Raw genomic sequence first — 15,433 nt, forward strand, 5'->3', positions numbered from 1 at the left:
AATGGCCACCTTTCTTCCATCAACCTGCCTTCCATAAAAATGCCTTATCTTGGTTTTTAAAACCTCTTCAATCCCTCTGGGACTGTGAGAATTCTCACCTTCCCTATTTGTACAAATTGCCTTTAAATGAGAAGTTATTTGGCCTGTGGTGGGCACTGTCACCTGGAGCCAAAAGCTCAATGTGACCTATGATTAATGAATTATAAAGCCAATTCACTGAGCCATTACATTAGTGGAGCACTGTTGTAAGCAGGAAATAATTCTATGTGGAAATAATCATTCAACCTGAGAAAGGCGTTTCCTATCCATTAGAAAATACTACGAAGAGATAATACGTAAAAAAAAATCCACATACTATTGGCCAAAACAAAAGATTATTCAACCTTTGAAAACAAATTTGAATTTTGGCTTAATTATAGGTTTTGCTCTTATGATAAAAGAAATGCTACTTGATTATTTGATTATAAGCAATTTAGTACATGACCAGTTCTTGAAAAAAAATTTTCTTTTAATTAAAATCCTTCAATTTGTGTTTTATTACCAAAAGCCTCCATAGGGGAAAAAATGTTTTTAAGACTGTAACACAGGTTTAGGGAAAAATTTTGGTGATTATTGTTCATTTATTTTCCTTATTAAGCTAATTTAATTATCATTGAGACACAAACATTAGCGCCAGTACTGGGCTTCTCACATCTGTTAGTAAAGATTTGATTAGGGCTACACAAATGTGCTAGATTAAACTATCTAGTTGGTGAAATTCAAGCCACCTGGATATTTTAGCAACATCAATAAGAATAATTCTCTTTTTCAAAATCAGTAAATCCAAGCTATATTAAAAAGAATTAATTAATGAGTGCCAGATAGGCAAAACAAACATTTGACAATGAATCATATTATCAAAGGTTTTGAGGGAGATCCCTCTCAGCTTATGTTTAGATGTCAAATTATATTACCAAAACTAAACAATCTGTTAAGATGATGTCTTAATGCAATAAGTCTCTAGTACCATACGGAGTTTTCTTGATTTTTTTTTTAACTTCTTAAACATTGTTAGTAGAAAAAAAGATATGCTCTATTTACCGATGATAATCAAATCATAAGACATTTGCCCCCAAATGTTACCTTGGATATTTCCAAGAGCCGTTAGTCATTGAAATCCTATTTAAGATACTGTTACAAAGTTTAGTTAATGTATCACACATATACCTTGATGTATGCTTCATAGGAGGAACTCAGTAAAGACCGGGTATTGAAATAATTAATATATAAACATTAGGGGTTTCATAAACTATATAAAGAATTCTAGAATTAGAAAGAACTCAAAAAATTAAGCAGTCCAGGGCTGGCAAACTTACTCTGTAAATGGGCAAATAGTAAATAACCTAGGCTTTGTGAGCCTGGTCTCTGTAACAACTATTCAACTTTGCCCTTGTAGTCATAGACAAGAGTAAACTAATGGGCATGTTCGTGTTTCAATAAAACTTTATTTACAAAGGCAAGTAGCAGATGGAATTTGGCCAACCAGCAGTATATTGATAATCCCTCATGGAACCCAATTTCTGTATTTTAAAAACCGACACCTTCGGCCTCGTGTGGGATGGCAGCTTGCCCAAGGTTAAACAGCAAGTTAAGCTGCAAGCGGCAGAGCTGAAGTTGAATTTGACCCTTCCAGCTTCCAGGGAAGTGCTGAATTCATCGTAATGACACATGGATGGTCGGCTGTGTCCAGATGGAAAGTCTGCCTCAGTCTTAAAGCAGATCCGAAATGCTTCATGCATTTGATGTCTATAGAATTGTGATGTGTGGATGGCTCCTCACATCTCCAGTGAATAAGTTGCTTTTCAGAGACCTAAGCAGAATCACAATTAATATTTTTTGGGAAAGGAATATGAACATCCTTACAATTAACCAAGCATGAAAATGCTCGCCTGAAAAGCCACACATGGCTTGCTTCATTAAAGACCATTTCAGTCTTGAAAAACTGGATTTCTATTGAATATTTATAACAAATATGATTGAATAAAAAGAATTTAAAGTGGAAAAAACCCTATGTGTTGTGATTCCAAATTAAATCTTATTTCCATGGTTGACAGTGTTTTGTATTCCCCTGGTTTGCATGGTATAAAGAACCATCTTATTACAATGCCCTTTTCCAGCACCAAATCATAAGACTTTCTAGATTAACACTTGAGTCACCAACATTCATTTTCCAGTGGGGTTTTCCCCTTTCACATAGCTCATTCTTTGCATTTGGAAGGAAGTGGAAGAAACGAGTCCCTAAGCAATCCTAAATGGGGATGTGGGTCTGGGTTTTTCTCTGCGGATATCTGCATGGAAGGGCTTTGTAATCCTTGCCCTAAAACTGACAGTCCAGAAAGACATGATTGATGAAAGGGAACTGGATATTTGAGTCAAAATGGACCGTCATTAACTAACTGAACCAAGTAAATGAAATGGAGTTTCCAAGGGGCAGTGGGGCACATTCTTCTTGAAAACATGGGCCCAATGTTCAGGATGTGTTTTACTGAAGGGGGTGGGGGAGTGGTGGGAGCCATTACTTAATGGCTCCCAGCTTGCAAAGGTGAAATAGCCCATACTATATATGTAAATATATATATATGTATACACACACACGCACACATATACATATATATACACATACACACACATTTTTTTTTCTTCAGCAGTTCTGTGTTGATATTGATTTGCACATCTCTCACTGAACAGATGAGGGTGTATCTTCTCCTGTGTCATGCATTTTCTGGCTCTGAAATCACAAAAATAATACTCATAGATGCAAATAAAATTATGCTACTGTAATTGTTTTCTAGTTTAGTTAGGCATTTTATATCAGCTTAGAAGTAAATTAAGCTGTATCTTTTCCCACTTTATGTAATCAAACAAAAATGCACAAGATAAAAATCTTACAATTATGTGAAATTATATTTTCATATATGGGTTTCTTTTTGATCAAAATGGTAGATTTTTTAAATAAATTGTATCCTTTTTATAATACTTCATGTTAGAACTTAGCTCATATGTAATATCAAGTACAACTTTAGAATATAATAAAAATCCATATATTATTGAAATATTGGAGCATACAAATGTTTTTAAAATAAAAGTTCAATCTCTGCCCCGCCACCAGCCCCCACACAAAAAAGCTACCATATTGCTTTAGGTCACGGATAACAAAAGCATGAATGATTCAGATGAACACCTTTTGAACTTTTTTCAGGAAGACTTGAGCAGTAAGATAACTTAAAGTCTTAACCATAATGCATGCAGGTGGCCCTTTCTCGGCTTGAAACATCTTGAAACAGTTTCCGTGCCTAGCAAGGAGGCTCTTGTGTCAGTGTGGCTTGCTCAAGAAGGATGGAAAGAGAGTATGCAAATGAGCGCATATTTATTGGTTCAGGAGCAAGACTTAGAGTTGAGCTGTGCGAAATCTCATTACCCTTTCTTAGAAGCTGGCCAGAGTTCATAAAGGGAATAAAAATGCATTTTTCATTATGTATTATTCACTGAAGGAATTTCTGTTTTTTTTTGTTGTTTTTTTTTTGTAATAGATGATTAAAGAATACAGGACAGCATGTTATGCAAGAATAACAAACAATTAGCAAACTATTGAGTTAGAGTGGATCTACTGTGGCACATGTTTAATTGTAGAACTAAACAAACGCCTGTGCATTGTTAATGGGTGAACATATTGGCTGAGCTATCTGAGCTATTCCCACTTATAAAATAGAACCCGAAGCAAGTATATAAGACTTTGTAGTTTGTATTTTTATATTAGCCTTATTCTTTACTCCATGTTATGTTCTTACTTTTGTTTTTCTCCTCATTTATGTTATCTTGAAGTGTCTTATGTACCCTTAGAAGCTACTTTAGGTCCAATTTAGAGCTACACATATAGTTTGAATTTTACACAATTATGGAAATTTGAAGATGTTATCATTCACTGATAGGCACAAATTATTATAAGAAAAGCTGAAGTCATTAGCCCAAATAAAGGATTAGAATTAACAATGAAAGTGAACTTAGAGTATAATTAATGAATTCTCTAATTGCTCTTCCTGTGTTAGTTCATTAAGCCTGACTATTGAGTGGATATTCAGACATCTGTCTCCAACATCTGTCATCTCATTGATTCCCGGGTTGACTCTGTTGAAGCCTGGGAGGAAGGGTTTACCTTTCCTCCTTCACTGCTCTTTGCATTTCTCTCCAAAATCTGAACATGCTATGAAAATGAAAACCTTTCTCTAATATAATTGTCTGACAATGGGCAGAACCACTGTGAGAAAGGTTTAAGGCTTCCATGGAAATGTTGCAGGTTATGCTCACTTCAACCTTTGCTGCCACGGATTGTGCATGGTTAACAGCAGAGCAGCTCTTGGCCATGTGTCACCTTTAGGCTCAGAGTTTTACTGGTAATGAGATAGTATATGGACAGATACCTGCTCAGATAGATGACATTCCCAACCCACAGACTCATTTGTTGGGAACAAGTTCACAGCCAGTGTGTGGGAGGCACCGCAAGACCCTCCCCAGCAGGAAGACTCACAATAGGTCTCACTATGTTCGAAGACTGACAGCATAGAGGGGAAATGAGCTCATCCTTTTCTTGTCTGGTATTCTAGTCCAACCTTTATTGGACTGGTGTTCTAGGTAACCCACTCACTAAAATTTGCAGGAGCAAAAAGATCCAGGTGGGGTGGAGGCACAGAAAGAGACAAAAGGTGAGTCACTATCTTGTAATCAACGTAAGTTCCAGGACTTTGCATTAAAAAGGAATAGTTGCTTAGGCTATTATTAAATGGAACAATAGCACTTCAGCTGCAGAGTAGTTGGCTAGCAAAAGCAGTCCCAGGATAAGTTCAAAGCTGGAAATGATGTTGGTTGGGGGCAGCATGCTGGGTTAAAACACTTTCCCTGCAGATACAGGTGGTGATTTACACACGCAGTTGAAATGAGTTCATATATATTATAAAGCTCACTGCTTTTTTAAAAATAGGTTGGCTTCAGCTTGTACCTGCAGATACTTACATGTATACTTGTTTATACTTATATGCACTTACACGTATACTTATATACAGATATACAGATACTTATATGTATATTTGTTCATGACCATTAGTATTAACAACATATAACGTTTGGGATATTTCAGACTTCCACACTTGACCTTACCCAAAAGATCTAGAAGTGATGGTTTTCAGAGTTCCAGTTGCATGGATTTATTAGAAAATGCTCTTCTGTATGGAAGATATGGCTTGCTATTGTATTTCTCTTTTGCAGAAAAGCAAGTCCAACAAATCAGTGACATTATTATAGTCAGAAATTATCTATGGGGCTCCACTTCCCCGGGCTCAATTTCAAATTGGTGTGGGGCTATATGGAAGTTAGGGGGTGGAAAGACCATGGAATAATCAGGAGATTAAGTTTCTGGTCCAGGTTCTGCCACCAAACAGCCCCATAACCTCAGCAGGTCTCCTCCTTGTTTTGTCTTTGTGGAAGAAAGAGTTGAACTCACTGATTTCTAAAGCTTCCTTCCAGGTCTGACTTGTTTGGACATTACGTTCTTTCCCCTCTGGAGAAACCAGGGTTATTCCCTGTGGGTGGTGGTCTGAGGAAATCACTCTCGGCGAGTAAACTGCCCTCTTCTCCCTGCAGTGGGAATCACAACTTCCTCTCAACTTAAGTTGATAGTGCTTTTGCATTTTAAAATTACTAAGATGAAAGATCATCAAGCCAGAGCCACCTGATCAATCAATTCATCCAGAAGGTCCCAGTTTATCATCTTATAAGTAAGGTACACTCATTGATTCATTGGTTTATTTGTTTATTCACTTATTAACAAATATTTACTAAGTACTTGCTATGGGCCTGTCACTACAAAGAGGATAAAGCAAAGAACAGGACAGAGGAGTCCCTGTCCTTCTGAAGCTCACGATTGAATGGAGGATGCTGATTTTTAAGCACAAATAATTACAATAGAGTGAAAGGAATAAAAATCTAAGTAGGTACAGAAAGTGGTGAGAATACTTAGCAGGGGAGTCCCAATCCAATCTAAGGGTCAGGGAAAGATGCTTCCCGAAGAGCTGGCATTTAAGCAGAGCCCTAAAGGATGAGGCATAGTTAGTGAGCTTAAGGGAGTCTTGGAGGGAGGGCAGAGAGTGAAAGTCATGCTCTGCAAATCACCTGACAGATGGAGGCACTTGCCCCAGGTGACAGGATCTTAATGGGCAGCTCAGGAGAGAAGGGAACCCTTTGAAACAGGAAAATACGTGAAGTCTGATTCTGCCCTTTGGAGGGACTGATGGATTCAAACAGGACGTAACATATAGGTTCTTTCTTACAAGCAATAGAGCTTGACTCTAGAAGATATATGCACAAAAGGTACTTATGTAAAAAGATATTGGGCAGGGCCTTTTCCTTTCAATCAAATTGGAATAAAACAGATTGATTTTATTCTCCTGAAACAACCAAAAAGCCAACAGAATATCTTCAGAACAGTTTCTGAGATACTGATTATCAAACAATGGAGAACACTGATCCTTGAGAGACAGGTTTATTAACGAGGTGACCCTAGGATTGCCCCAGCTTACTGCCTGGAGTGAGTTTCCAGGTGATGGTGCAGGACCAGACAACCTGGCAGATTCTCTCATTGAAGAGGTGGAGCTGAGAATCTGGGGAGACCAAAGGAGCTGGAGTTCACAAGACGGGGTGCAAGGGAGGAGAGAAGGCACACAAGGAGAATTCCAGAAATCTGCCGAGGACCCCCTGCAAGTATTTAGCTGATGATTGTTCATTGCAGGTGTGCGAAGAAACTATCCAAACTCAGGTGAAAAAACAACTGAAAGGGTTAGAGGCAACAGCGTCCAGCATAACACAGATCTGGAAAGTGGTGTGTTCCCACCAGCCAGACTGGACAACTTCCTGGTTCATAGGGCATTAGTTCATAGTGCATTGATAGTGGCAGGAAATTAATGTCTTTAGGCTGAGTACAGCTCTGCTACCACATAACAAATCTTAAAAGTAAGACCCAATAGTCCAAACTGTTTTCAGATAACTCAACTATGTCACAAAACAGCTGAAAAATATTTACAGGAATACAAAAATATCAAGCACCCAATAAGGAAACTTACACTGTCTGACATTCAAGTAGAAATAACTAGGTATGCAGAAAAATGGGAAACTATGACCTGCAATGAAAAAAAACCAATCAAAAGCAACCTGGACTGACATAGATGTTACAAGTAGCAAGCAAGAATACCCAATTATTGTATGTAGTCCACATGTTTAAAACATTAGGCAGAGACATACATGGAAGATATTTTTAAAATACTCAAATTGAGGTCCTAAAAAGAAAATCTACAATGTATGAGATGGCAAATACATTGTATGGGATTAACAGAAGATTAGATCTTGCAGAAGGAAAGATCAGTGAACCTGAAGATATACCCACAGAAACTTTCAAGATGAAGCACAGAAGGAAAAAAAAATTTTTTAATGAAAGCACCATTAGTGAGCTGTGGGACTTTCGAGGCTTAATATAACTAGAACTGGAATTTTCAAAGAGCAGGAGGGATGGAGAAAAGAAAAAAAATTTGAAGAAATAATGTCTGAAAAGTTTTCATGGAAACTGTAAATCCAGAGAGCCAAAAAGCTAGGCAAAACACAAGCACGTGAAACATGAAGAAAACCACACCTAGACACATCATAATCACATTGCTCAAAAGTAAAATTGTTTTTAAAACTTTTCTAAAAAGTCAAAAATTCTCAAAAGTAGTCATAGGAAAAATAAAATTATGCTGCATACACAGGAATAAAGATATGGATTCTAACAGATTTCTTGTTAGAAACAATGTGAGAAGACAGTAGAGCAACATGTTTATAGAGCTGAAAAACAAATCTGTGAATCCAGAGTTCTGTACCATAAAAATAGCTTCACAAACAAAGGTAAAATAAAGGCTTCTTCAGAGTTTTCAGAAAATATAGATTGCCATCAAGGAATGAAAAGAAGAGGATATGGCATCTACATAGTTAAATATTTTTTTTCTGGTTTTAAAATATTTTTAAACAATCACTGACTATTTAAACAAAAATAGTTACAATGTAGTATGGATTTGTAACATATGTGAAAGTAAAATTTGTAGCAATAGCCAAGGCCTAAGAAGGGAGAAACGGAAGCATCCAATAAAAAAAAAATCTTATAACATATGTGAAGTCATATAATATCACTTGAAGGAATACTGTAATAAATTAAATAGGTGTACTGTAAACCCTAAATAAATTAAATATGTATAGTATAAACCCAATCATAAAGATGACAACAAAGAGTTATGGCTAAGAAACCAACAAAGGACATAAACATTGAATAACAAAAAATATTCAATTAATTCAAGAGAAGACAGAAAAAAAAGAGAGGAAAAGAGAGCAAATAACTGAAGGGATAAATGGAAAACAAATAGTGAGATGATAGACTTAAACATAGCTATATCAATAAGCACATTAAACGTAAGTGATGGAAACACCTTAACTAAAAGCAGAAATGATAAGATGGGGTATGCTGCCTATAAGAGGCACACTTTATACATAAAGACACAAAAAGGTTAAAAGTAAAAGGATGGACAATATATACTATGCCACACTAAACAAAAGAACGTTAAAGTGGCTATATTAATATTAGACAAGGTAGATTTTAGATCAAAGAATATTACCAGAAATAATGAAGGCCATTTTATAATTTTAAAAGGGTTAGTTCATTAAGGGACATAATGACTCTAAATATTTATGTACTCAATAACAGAGCTTCAAATTATATGAGCAAAACTGATGGTACCGGAAAGAGAAATTAAAAAATCCAAAATGATAGCCACAGATTTGAATACACCTTTATTATTAATTGGTCAAAGAAGTAGACAGACAATCAATAAGAATATAATATAGAATATCTGAATATTACCAACCAACTTGATTTGATTGGCATTTATGGAACACGCCACCTGACAACAGCATAATACACATTATTTTTTAAGGACATAAATTACATTTACCAAGGACTATATTCTGGGCCACAAAAAGTGCTCAAAAAATCCAAAAGAATTCAAGTCGACACAAAGTATATTATTTGACCAAAATGAAATTAAATTAGAAAACAATGACAGAAAAATATTTGGCAAATCACCAAATATTTAGAAATAACATACTTCTAAATAAACCCCTGGTCAAAAAGAAATCAAAAAGGGAAATTAGAAAATAGTTTCAACCGAATTTAAATCTAAATACAACATATCAAACTTTGTGAGATGCTGTTAAATAGTACTAGAGATACAGTTATCATTAAATGCATACATGAAAAAAGAAGAAACATCTCAAATAAATGACCTAATTTTTCACCTTGGAAAAGTAGCAAAAAAAGAGCAAATAAAACACACAATAAGAAGAAGAAAGAAATCATAAAGATCAGAGCAGAAACTAATAGAATAAAAACCAGAAAAACAGTAGAGAAAATTAATGAACCAAAAAATTAGTTATTTGAAGGCATCAATAAGATTGAAAAATCTCTATATCTAGAGATTTTTCTTGCTGATCAAGAAAAAAGTAGAAAACACAAATTACTAGTATTAGAAATGAGAGAGTTGGGTGATATCACTACAAAATCTACAGATGTTAAAAGAATAATAAAGAGATTTTATGAACAATTTTATGTCAATAAATTCAACAGCTTAGACAAAAGAAACAAATTCCTTGAAAGATGCAAACTATCAAAACCCACTCATGAATAAATAGATAACCTAAATAGCCCTATGTCTAAATTGAATTTGTAGGTAAAAATCTTCCCACAAAGAAAACTCCAGGCCCAGGTGGCTTCACTGGAGAATTCTACATTAAAGAAATTAATAATAACAATGGTAAACAAAGTCTTCCAGAAAATTGAAAATGAAGGAATGCTTCCTAACTCATTCTATGAGGCCAGCCTTACCCTGATAGCTAAACCAAACAAAGGCATTATGCAAAAAGAGAACTACAAACTAATACTGTTGTTAACATGGATGTAAACATTCTAAACAAATTTCAGCAAATTGAATCTAGTAATATATTGAAAGGGGTAATACATCATGTCTATCATGTAAGGTTTTTTTATGTAACATTAAAAAAGCAATCATAATTCACCATACAGATAAACCCAAAACAAAGATCATTTGATGATCACAACACATGCAGAATCAGCATTTCACAAAATTCTACAGCATTCCTGTTTCTTTCTCCATAAACATTCAATTCTCCTTAAACTACGAATAAAAGGGAACTTCCTCACGCTGTTCAAAAGCATTTGCTGAAAACCTACAGCTAACGTTATACTTAGTGGTGAAAGACTGAATGTTTTCCCTCCAAGAACAGGAATGAGACAGGAATGTGTACTCTTTCCGCTTCTATTCAACATTTATTGGAATTTCTAACAAGTGTAATAAGTCAATATACGATATAAAAGTCATCCAGATTGAAAAGAAGTAAAACTGTGTTTATTTGCAGAAGACATAATGATGTGAGCAGAAAATCTGATGAAATCTACCTAAACATTACCACAACTAATAAATGAGTTTAATAAGCTTGCAGGATACAAGAACAATATGCAAAAAATCAATTTTGAATATATATGTAAATATATATTTATAAATTAATATAAATATATATATACATACATATACCCTAGCAACAAACAGGAATTAAAATTATAAAAACAATACCATTTATAATAGCATTATATAACATGAAATACTTAGAGAGAGATCTGGCTAAAGATCTGTCCCTAAAGAGAAGCCTGACTAATGCAGATGTGAAAGACCTGCATACTGAAAACTATGAAAACATGACTGAAAGATATTAAAAGAGACTTAAATAAATGGATATCATATGCTCATTAGTCAATAAGTGAAATTATGTTTTCAGTTGTTTCCTTAGTTCATCTACAAATTCAATGCGATCCTAATCAAAATTCCAGCAGATGATTTTGTAGAAGTTGACCAACTTATTCTAGAAGTTCATATAAAAACATGAAGGATCTGGAATAGCCAAAAGAGCTATGAAAAAGAAAAACAAATTTGGAGTACTAACACTGCCTGACTTAGGACATATAAAATTACAGTAGTCAAGACACAGTGGTATTGACATAAAGATTGAAAAAGAGACAAATAGAATAGAATAGAGTACAGAGCTAGACCTTCACATATCCAGCCTACTAATTTTCAACAAAAGTGCAAAGGCAATACTGTGACAAAAGGATAATTTCTTTTTTAAATAGGTCAGAGCAATTGGATAAGTATTTGCAAAGATATGTAACACTTTGAGAAAATAACATAGAAAACTTTGTAACTTTGGGTTAGGCAAAAAATACTTAGATACAATGCCAAGCTTAATTCAGAAAGGAGCCAATTGATAAATTGGACTTCATCAAAATTTAAAACTTCTGCTGTTCAAAAGACACTACCAAGAATATGGAAAAAAGAAGCCACAGATGGGAAGAAAACATTTGCAAATTATATATCTAATAAAGTACTTGTACACAGAATATATAAATAACTCTCAAAACTCAATAATTAAAAAAACAAAAAATGGGCAAAAGATTTGAAGGATACTTCATTAAAGAAGAAATATAGTGATGAATAAGCACATGAAAAAAGGCTGACATCATTACACAATAGAAAAATGCAAATTAAAGCTGTGATGAGATACCACTACAAATCTATTAAATTAAATTAAATTAATTAAAAGGCTGACTATACCCAATGTCAGTGAGGAGGTGAAGAAATTAGAACTCTCATACAATGGTATAATTGATGTGGAAAACAGTTTGTTAGTTTTTGAAAACATTAAATATCCACTTACTATATGATCCAGCCATTCCACTACTAGGTATTATTTATCCAAGAGCAACAAAAGCACATATCCACAGGAAGACTTGTACATGACTTATACAATATGCTCATAGCATATTCATTTGTAATAGCAGAGATCTGGAAACAAAATGTCCATTAACAGGGGAATGAATAAATAAATTGGCAAAACCATACGATGGAATACTACTCAGCAATGAAAAAGAGAATGAACTATTGTTAAACACAACAACATGATTGAATCCGAAATTAATAATTCCTGGTGAAAGAGTAGCAACAAAATGAGAGTACATATTATATTATTTCACTAACATAAATTCTAGAAAAACTTAGTGTCAGAAAGCAGATCAGTGGTCACCTGGGGATGGGGAATGAAGAAGTCAAAACTTTTGGGGGCGATGAATAAGTTCATTGTCTTGATTGTGCTGATGGTGTAGGTTCAACTTTGTCTAATTTTGCACTTTGTGTGTAATTTATTGTATTTTCATGAAGTTTTAAAAAGCCAAACAAAAACTGGAAAAGTATATTTGCAACAGATATAAAAATTATATCTATAATAATAAAAAGTTAATATAAATTGACACAAAAACACTGATATTCTAACAGATAAACAGGCAAGGTCACACACAAATTTTAAAAATAATAAAAATATAGACTGGGTGAGGTGGCTTATGTATGTAATCCCAGCACTTTGAGAGGCCAAGGCAGGCAGATCACTTGAGGTCAAGAGTTTGAGACCAGACTGGCCAACATAGTGAAACCCTGTCTCTACTGAAAATACAAAAATTAGCCAGGCATGGTGGCACCTGCACCTGTAATCCCAGCTACTCCATCAGTCGAGGCAAGAGAATCGCTTGAACCCGGGAGGTGGAGGTTGCAGTGAGCTGAGATCGCGCCACTGCACTCCAGCCTGGGTGACAAAGTGAGACTCCACCTCAAAAATAAAAATAAAAAAAAAAATAATAAAAATTTGACCAGTATTTTAAATGAGAAAATGTTCATCCTCATGGGGAACTGAGAAAATGGAAATTAAAGCAACTCAAATATATCAATTTTTACTTTACAAATTAGGAAATACTAAATTTTTTTTTTTTTAGAGACAGGGTCTCACTGTGTTGCCCAGGGTGGACAACCTACTGGTGCAGTAGCTATTCACCGGTGGTATCATGGCACACCATAGTCTTGACCTCCTGGCCTCAAGCCATTCTCCCGCTTCAGTCTCCTGAGTAGCTGGGACTACAGGCTCATGGCTGGAAATATTTTTAAATGATAAAAACAATGTTCATTAAGGTATGATAAAATAGTCTGTCACATATTGCTAGTGAGCATATAAATTTATATTATTCTTTTGGACAACAATTTGGCAATGTGGATTTCAAATAACAAACAACCTGAGCCTTGAAAATGGACCTGATATTGATTCAGTAATTCTACAACTGGGAATCCATCCTAAGGAAAAAAGTTCCAAAAATGGAAATCCACCTCCTTTCCCACAAAGATATTCACGGCAATAATACTTAGAATAAGGTAGTCTTGGAAACAATGTAAAATTGAACCATAAGGGATCTTTATGTTATTGTTATATCAATTTCCTGAAAAATTATACAGCCATATAAATTCTATTTAAAAAATTTCATAATATCTTGGAGAACTAGGGGAAAATATTATAATATTAAAAATAAAAAACAAAAAGTACACAAAATCACAGTATGAATACAACTGTTTTGTTAAGTGTTTTTACAAGAAAAAATATTAAAGATTACATTTGAATGCAGCAAGATGTTGACAATAGTTTTCTTTGGGATTCTAAATGTATAGCTGAATTTGTTTTCCTTCTTTATGTTACTCTCATATTTCCAATTTTTATGTGGCTATTGAACTTCTGTATTAAGAGGAAAATAAATCTTTTTAAAACAGAAGCAGAAAGTCTGACCAGTTCTTCACAGATTTTACAATTTGAGAATAAAAGCTTTAATTACATTTTTCTTCCTAGTTATTTGGAGACTGTTCAATATAGGCTGTTTCTACTCACAAATTGATACTGGAAAGAATCGATACTGATCTGTTTCTCATTTCCCGTTTTTTGTCATTTCTCATCTTTGTCACCAACTCTCTGTGTGACAAGGTATTTTGTTTGTTTGTTTGTTTAAAATCTAAGTTTCTTCATCTTCTTGATGAGAGAATTGAACTGGGTTTATACATTCCTGCATCACATATTTCCAGAACATCTGCTCTGGGCAGGGCCTTCAAGATGGGAGTAGGGGCAGCTGGAGAACCTACGAAGCTCCTAGCCCAAGATTCCCACTAGACAGCTCATGTGAAAAGCAGGTTTCTGAGAAGGGGTGATTTTCCATGGGCTATCCTCAGGGGATGAGACCAGCATCAGAGTAGAAAAAAAGCACTCACCGAGAAGGGTGAAAATAGCCCACAGATCAGCAGGGTAAATGCACCCTGCTGGGCATGTCCACCTCTAAGCCAAAAGGACAAATAAGTTGGGAGGAAACATTTTTTAAAGATCAGACAAAAATAAAGTGTAGCATTTCTTAGAGTTCAGGTAACGCATCTACCAGCAGCTCAGAGATAAGCAAGAGTGTGGAAGTGCCTCCCTGGAGAAAGAGATGGCAGCGTGAGGGAATAGGTTAGAGAGACAAAAAGGCAAAGTGACAGTGAAATATGTGTGTGGGGGTGGGGATTCACCTTAGATGCCAGGAACTTATAACGTGTTTATAACCAAGTTTACTTGGTTCCAAAGACTGGGGCTTTTATATTAGCGGAATGGGTCACAAGCTCTACTTTCATGGAAGGTTACATTGCTCCAGCAAACACCTTGACTTCAGAACACACCTTCCCTACTTCTACTCCTGCCCCTTTTCCATCCTGACTTGTGAATGTTGATGGTTTCAGAGGAAGCTGACTGCTTCACACACTCATCAGGAAAAATGTGCTAGCTGCCTTTAGCCCGAATTAATATTATGCTTCTGATGTAAGCCTAAGGAAAGAGAATCTATTTTGACTTTCTTCTGTAAGCAAAAAATGATCATTTGCTGATGGCTCCTTGTGCAATTCAAAAAGAAAATTATTAGATGTATGTAGGCAAGTACTGACTTGCAATTACAGTTTCTGTGAAGATGTAGAATGTATCAAGAATATATTGCTAGGAATTTTCTGTTTGTTTTCATTATCTAATGTGCACTAGGTTTGAGGGAGGTGAGTGTGTGTATATATGTGTTTCCATGTATGGAGAAAGTGCAAAGTTATTAACATATTCATCTGCAGAAACTGATTGAAATTGTGTTCATTGACTCACAAGTAGGATCCATTACAGGGCGCTGGTTGGCAACGTCTTCTGAAAAGCACATAATAAATGAGAAATTGTCATGCCCAAGGCAGCTGCAGCTGCTTCTTCTAGACAAGGGTTTTGAGGGTCGGTTTTCAAGGGACCTGGCTTGAGTTGGAGGGCCCTCCAGGCTCCAGGGAAAGGTTTGATGACAGCCAATGGGTCACACTGTGGCTTGTCACTTTCTCAGGAAAAG

General features: G+C 35.2%; 1 protein-coding gene across 1 annotated transcript in view; it reads right to left on the reverse strand.

Moving 5' to 3' along the window:
- Positions 1-1,281: 1,281 nt before the first annotated feature.
- LOC116483022 (protein CASC2) overlaps positions 1,282-15,433 on the reverse strand; it is a 162,579-nt gene continuing 148,427 nt past the window's right edge. The window contains exons 6-7 of the mRNA XM_058435971.1: positions 2,659-2,767; positions 1,282-1,849 (exon numbers count right to left, since the gene is read on the reverse strand). Coding sequence (XP_058291954.1) covers positions 1,628-1,849; positions 2,659-2,754 — 318 coding nt within the window. The 5' untranslated portion in view covers positions 2,755-2,767 and the 3' untranslated portion in view covers positions 1,282-1,627. The remainder of the gene's footprint in view (positions 1,850-2,658; positions 2,768-15,433) is intronic.

The sequence above is a fragment of the Hylobates moloch genome, unplaced genomic scaffold, assembly GCF_009828535.3.
Source record: "Hylobates moloch isolate HMO894 unplaced genomic scaffold, HMol_V3 SCAFFOLD_3, whole genome shotgun sequence".
Taxonomy (NCBI): Eukaryota; Metazoa; Chordata; class Mammalia; order Primates; family Hylobatidae; genus Hylobates; species Hylobates moloch.